We start from the raw sequence: 5,566 nt of genomic DNA on the forward strand, positions 1-5,566 counted from the left end.
GAAAATAAAACCCAACCCAGCAGTTTATAGCCAAGGAAATGCAAAGAGTCAATAAACTTATGAAAAGAAGCCCAGCTGCCTTAGAGTTCAGGGAACTGAAATGCATACTCCAACAGCATCTCATTTTCCATCCATCAGTGGGCAGACTTGGCAAAAGGCTGGTAACCCTCACATGTGGAGGTGGGAACTGGCACTCACATGTCCTGTCGGTGGGAGCATGAACTGCTCCAAACTTTTGGGAAAAGTCTGGCAGAATTTTTTTTTTAAATTACCATGGAGATTTTTAAGTTATTAATATTTTGCCATATTTTCTTCAGAGCTTTCTTTAAAAAAGAAAAAAGCTTTACAGACACTATCAAAGCTCTCTTGGCCCTTGGGGACTTCCCTGGCAGTCCAGTGGTTAACACTCCACACTTCCATTGCAGGGGGCACACTGCATACCGTGCGGTGTAGCTACAAAAAAAAAAAAAAAAAAAAAAGCTCTCTTGACTCTGTTGGAAGGTACATAGATTTGTTACCCTGTACAGAAATTTTTGCACTATTTTTTATAATACATTTTGCAATAAATTTTTTTTTTGTTTTTTGGCAGTATTGTTTTGTTTGATGTACACATCCTTTGACCCTATTCCTCAGAAATGAAGGCTCCAGAATATAAGGTTATATGTACTACAGATGTGCAGGGCAGCATTGTTTGAGAGGCAAAAAACTAGAAACCAACTGAATATTCATTGAGGGGAAAATGATTAGGTAAATTCACAGGCAGTACTTTCACAGCGGGAATATTATGCAGCAATCACATAAAATGAGTTACATCTCTATGTATTGATTTGTGTTGTCCACAAAATATTCTTTAAGTTAAAAAAGCAACTTACTCATAATTTGTACAGTAGTGATATATTTTTCTATTTTACATTCATTTACATTTCTGTATATTTTAAAGAAATATCACAATATGTGCATTTGTTGAATATGGCTACAGAAGCATGGAGTAGTGATTCTCAATCAGAGGCAACTTTGCCCTCCAGAGGACATATGGTAATGGCTGAAGATATTTTTGGCTGTCGCCACTGGGGAGTGCTAATGGCATAGATGCTGAACATCCTGTGATGCACACAGGAAAGCACCTCCCCCACCAACACCCTGCAAAGAATTTTCCAGTCCAAAATGTCAACAGCATTAAAGCTGAGAAAGCCTGGCATAGAGAAAGGAAAAAAGGATAAACATGAAACTGTTAATCAACTTTTTCCTTAAACATGTACGTTGTTTGACTCATTACAATGACCGTTTATTCTGACCACTAAGAATTATGCTATAAAAGTAAAAAGTAATACTCAATAAAAGTTTATTGTTTTGACAAAGATGGTGGAGTAGGAAGGAGTGGGAGTCCGTTTTCCAAGCCATACTGTTTCTCAAGGAGACACTTGGAGGTAGGGGGTAAGTAGAGGGTGGTGAGAGCTGGAGGCAGCAGAGGATGAATGGGGATGCCCTGGGGCCTGACCCTGACCCTGGAGCTCACCGGCTTAGACTGAAAAATCCCAGGGTTTTTGTGAGCTGAACAAGGACCTGCAAAAAACATCCTATGATTAGGCAAGCCTACTGTGAGAGTGAGAAACAAGCCTCAACCCTATTTCCATTTTATAGCCTGGAATAAACCATCTTATGGCCAGGCAGGAGGGAACCATACCACATCAGAACGGAATTTCTCCCTGGTCTGCTGAGAGCTGGGTTAGCAGGTGGTTCTTGGCAAAGAGTGGTCAATTAAGACGGGAAAATTAAACAGCATTCTCTGCTGCAGACCTAATCAGAGTCTTTAAAATGCTAGTGTGTTCATCTCCAAAAGGGTGGTTATCAAATGCAGAACTTCCCTATCTTGACCAAGTCCTCTTTACTGAGAGCATCTCCTGGGACCAGGAGTCCATGGAATACACTTTGGGAAATACTAATCAAGTCTAATCATAGTTCTACTGATGAGGAAATGATGACCCAAACAAAAAGTGACTGGCTGAGTTGGCTGGTGGGGTTCCATTCCAGAACATGTGTTTTCCAGGTCAATGCTTCTCCCCCCATCCTCAGCATTAACGATCTAACCAGAGGTACAAATCAACTATAGATTCTTGGGGAACATTCCTAGGATTTACGGGAATTGTTTTCCAATTTAATTTGGAAGAGGTGCAGTTGGAGGTAAGGGAGAAGGGAGTAACAGTGGAAGCCATTCAAAGCAAAACCCACCTTTAAAGAGGATCAAGACATCTTTGGCCTTAGAGATGATTTTTTCTTTCTTGATGGGGGGGACACCCACGAAGACCAGCTGTGCTCATGTGAAAGAGTGCTCCACCATGTCCTTTTGAAAATACAACCTGCACAGGACAGGTGGGAACACCTGGGACTTCAACCCTCCCCGATTTACCTCAAATTGACCTCACTGGGCCAGGAGAAGCCCTACAAAACTGATTCTGTATATTCTCTGCAAGAAATAAATGTACGGAAATTTACATGATCCTATTATACGCCGGGCCTCTGCAAGGCACTGAGAATTCAAAGGTGAAGAGAGCATAATTCCTGCTCTGAAGGGGTTTTCTATCGGGTAGGGAAACAGATACTGCCTGCAGCCAGACTGTGAAAGGGCCATACTGACAATGGGAACTAGGGCCTAGGAGCCCATGGAGGGCAGTGTTCACAAAGCCCAGCCTAAGAAACTTGCACACCTTAGCTCGTGGGCAATGGGAGAGCTGTGGAAGATGTTTTCAGTTTTAAACAGAGAACTCCGGTTCCAGTACATTCTGGGACTCCATTTTCCATTATCAACTCAGCTTTCCGCTTCCCCTCCCTTCATCTCTTATTAGTTAACGGCCTCCCAGTATCGTCACCGCTTTATCCCACATCACCAAGGTCCCTGGTCCTGGGAGGGGCCCACAATCTGGCCCTACCTTTCTCCTTCTCCCCAGCCTGGCCTCAGGCCTGGACGTCATCACCTCAAAACCACTGTAACAGGAAACTGATGCTGGGAATGCGGGCAGGTTCTGCCTAAGTTCTCAAGGCTGGGTCACAGGTTCGCAGTGGCTCACGCACTGCCAGGAGAACCAGCCCACTCGTAAATCTGGACCGTTTGGTGTGCAGCAGGTATCCTGACAGGCACTGGCTTCATGTTTTCCATCAGCAGCCTTCACGTTGCCTTAGCACAGCTATTCATGCAAGAAGCACAGGAAATCCAGTGTGGTTGACCCATTCCACGGACGAGGACACCGAGTCCCACAGACGCAAACCGAGCTGTATCCAATCACAGCGTCAGTAAACGGCAGGCCCGCCAGAAGCCTACGATTGACACTGCGACCACCTCCAAACCTTATCGGGTACACAGCCAAGGCAGTGAAGAAGAGCTGCGCATGCGCAGCCTTCCCGCGGCCCCGCCTCCGGAGAGTCACGTGAATAGGCCGGCTGTGGGAACGGAAGGAAGCGGAAGGAGGACACGGAGGGGAAAGAAGCCCTCCCCCGGAAGTCCTTTCTGCCTCAGGAGCCTGCTCCCGGAAGTGCTGGTGTTTGTTGCGGGCGTGATGGCTTCAAGGTTACTCCGCGGAGCTGGAGCTTTAGCCGCGCAGGCCCTGAGGGCCCGCGGTCCCAATGGAGTCTCCGTGGTGCGCTCTATGGCGTCTGGAGGTACTTGGCCTGCCGGGCGCGCCGTTGCCCTCCCGGGGTGGTGTTAAGGCAGCACAGGTGGGGGTAGGTGCAGGCCGTTCAGCTCCTCAGAGCCCCGGTGACCGCCCCACGGACCCGAGGACCTCAGAATCTGCGGGCGCCTCCCCGTTCGCCGCCGCTGCTACTGACCACCAAACTGACCTCTCTGCGCAAAAATCCTAAACGGAGACGCCGGGTGACCTTGGTGGGCAGGGGTTGCAACCGGGACGTGGAGGGGCCAAGCCGTCCTTCAGGCCTCCGCCCGCCTCAAGTTCGATGCATTCCCCTAGGACTCTGGTTGACCAGGTTTTAGAAAAAAGGTGTCGAAAAATAGGCCCAGTAGGCTTCCATGGTTGAAGGAAGAAAAGATCACCCCGCGTTCCACCTTTGGGTATCGTGACTCTGGTCCTTAGGGGACAGTGGGTATGGGTAGCCCCTAAGAGCCTGGGGGCCCACTAAAACCGTATGTAAAAATTTCCGTATGTGTATTTTCCTTCTTGATCGTTTCAGAGGACGTCATAATTTATGTGTATTTCTTTAGGTGGTGTTCCTACTGATGATGAGCAGGCGACTGGGCTGGAGAGGGAGGTCATGCTGGCTGCACGCAAGGGACTGGTGAGGAGAAGCTTTCTGTGTCTTCTCGGGAGCTCGTGGTCTTGGGTGGGATTAGAGCAGCCTCCTCCCTGGGAGCCTTCCATCCGGGAAACGTAGCTTGTGGGAACAGTACCGCTAGCCTTAGAGCAGCAGACCCCAATCTTTTTGGCACCAGGGACCGGTTTTGTGGAAGACAGTTTTCCACAGAACAGGTGAAGGCGGGGATGGTTTCAGGATGATTCAAGCGCATTACATTTATCGTGTGCTTTATTTCTATTATTATTACATCGGCTCCACCTCAGGTCATCAGGCATTAGATTCCGGGGGTTGGGGATCCCTGCCCTAGAGGGTAGGGATCATTTGGCATAATGGACCCTTTATTTTGTTTTTTTAGGACCCGTACAATATACTTGCCCCAAAGGCAGCCTCAGGTACCAAGGAAGACCCTAATTTAGTCCCCTCCATCACCAACAAGCGGATAGTGGGCTGCATCTGTAAGTATCTCACTGCTGTTTTCTTACCCGTTTGTTTAATATTTGTTTAATTTTTGTTTAATATGCAGGATGTCTGTCAGCTGCTTCACATCTGTTGTGAGTGTGTGTGTGTAAAGAAGATGTGTGTGTAAATAAGTTGTTCTAAGGGTCTTAGCCCTCAGGCCTCTCTGCCCAAGTAGGTCATCCTTAGCGTAAAAAGGCCTGGAACATCAATAATACTGGCTCATTGGAGAGGTGGCACGAAGGAGTATTTGTCTAGAAAATATTTATTGTACTTTCTCTTTGCCAGGCACCATGTTAAACATTAGGTATACATACCAGAATGGACCCAGCTTTGGGATTCAACATAGGCAGGGAATTGTGAGAACCTATGGTGACTCTGATATGAGGTCAGTTTACTCATAGGTAAACTTGGCCTCAGTTTCTTCATCTGAAAAATGGGAGAGAGCTTGAACTGATCTCTTAAGGTGTCAACGATAGCTTTATTTGTGTCTCAGAGGTGTTGAAAAGAGGTTAATGTTGAAAGTACCCCTTTTAGGCTGGATGGCCTTCAACCACCTTTTTTCTTTTAGGTGAAGAAGACAATAGTACTGTCATCTGGTTCTGGCTGCACAAAGGCGAGGCCCAGCGATGCCCTAGCTGTGGAACCCATTACAAGCTGGTGCCCCACCAGCTGGCCCACTGAGGCCCTGCACTAACTCACTCAGAATGTGGTGTAAAGTTTCTTCTTTCCAATAAAGAGTAGCCATTACATTGGCTCCTCCTCCTATAATTGGCTGATCTTATTTCTTTCCTGTGTTTTGGGG

General features: G+C 47.1%; 1 protein-coding gene and 1 long non-coding RNA gene across 2 annotated transcripts; one reads left to right on the forward strand and one right to left on the reverse strand.

Moving 5' to 3' along the window:
- Positions 1-1,199: 1,199 nt before the first annotated feature.
- LOC130857557 (uncharacterized) lies at positions 1,200-3,393 on the reverse strand. Its single transcript, XR_009054847.1, has 3 exons — positions 2,928-3,393; positions 2,230-2,357; positions 1,200-1,563 (listed from the first exon to the last, which is right to left on the reverse strand). It is a non-coding gene; the product is annotated as an uncharacterized LOC130857557 (long non-coding RNA).
- A 74-nt stretch (positions 3,394-3,467) lies between these two features.
- Positions 3,468-5,532, forward strand: LOC130857556 (cytochrome c oxidase subunit 5B, mitochondrial). The gene is made up of 4 exons (XM_057743312.1): positions 3,468-3,654; positions 4,214-4,287; positions 4,661-4,760; positions 5,333-5,532. The coding sequence occupies exons 1-4, from the start codon at positions 3,552-3,554 to the stop codon at positions 5,443-5,445; spliced, it is 390 nt and encodes a 129-aa protein (XP_057599295.1). The 5' UTR covers positions 3,468-3,551; the 3' UTR covers positions 5,446-5,532.
- Positions 5,533-5,566: the final 34 nt, after the last annotated feature.

The sequence above is a fragment of the Hippopotamus amphibius genome, chromosome 7 (assembly GCF_030028045.1).
Source record: "Hippopotamus amphibius kiboko isolate mHipAmp2 chromosome 7, mHipAmp2.hap2, whole genome shotgun sequence".
NCBI classification, from domain to species: Eukaryota; Metazoa; Chordata; class Mammalia; order Artiodactyla; family Hippopotamidae; genus Hippopotamus; species Hippopotamus amphibius.

What these genes read in the sequence shown, in the direction of transcription:
- LOC130857556 (XM_057743312.1), top strand. Translation starts at nt 3,552, where the DNA reads ATGGCTTCAAGGTTACTCCGCGGAGCTGGAGCTTTAGCCGCGCAGGCC. An exon ending in TGGCTGCACGCAAGGGACTG is followed by an intron (nt 4,288 to 4,660) that starts GTGAGGAGAAGC and finishes TTGTTTTTTTAG; the next exon opens with GACCCGTACAATATACTTGC. An exon ending in GCGGATAGTGGGCTGCATCT is followed by an intron (nt 4,761 to 5,332) that starts GTAAGTATCTCA and finishes TTTTTCTTTTAG; the next exon opens with GTGAAGAAGACAATAGTACT.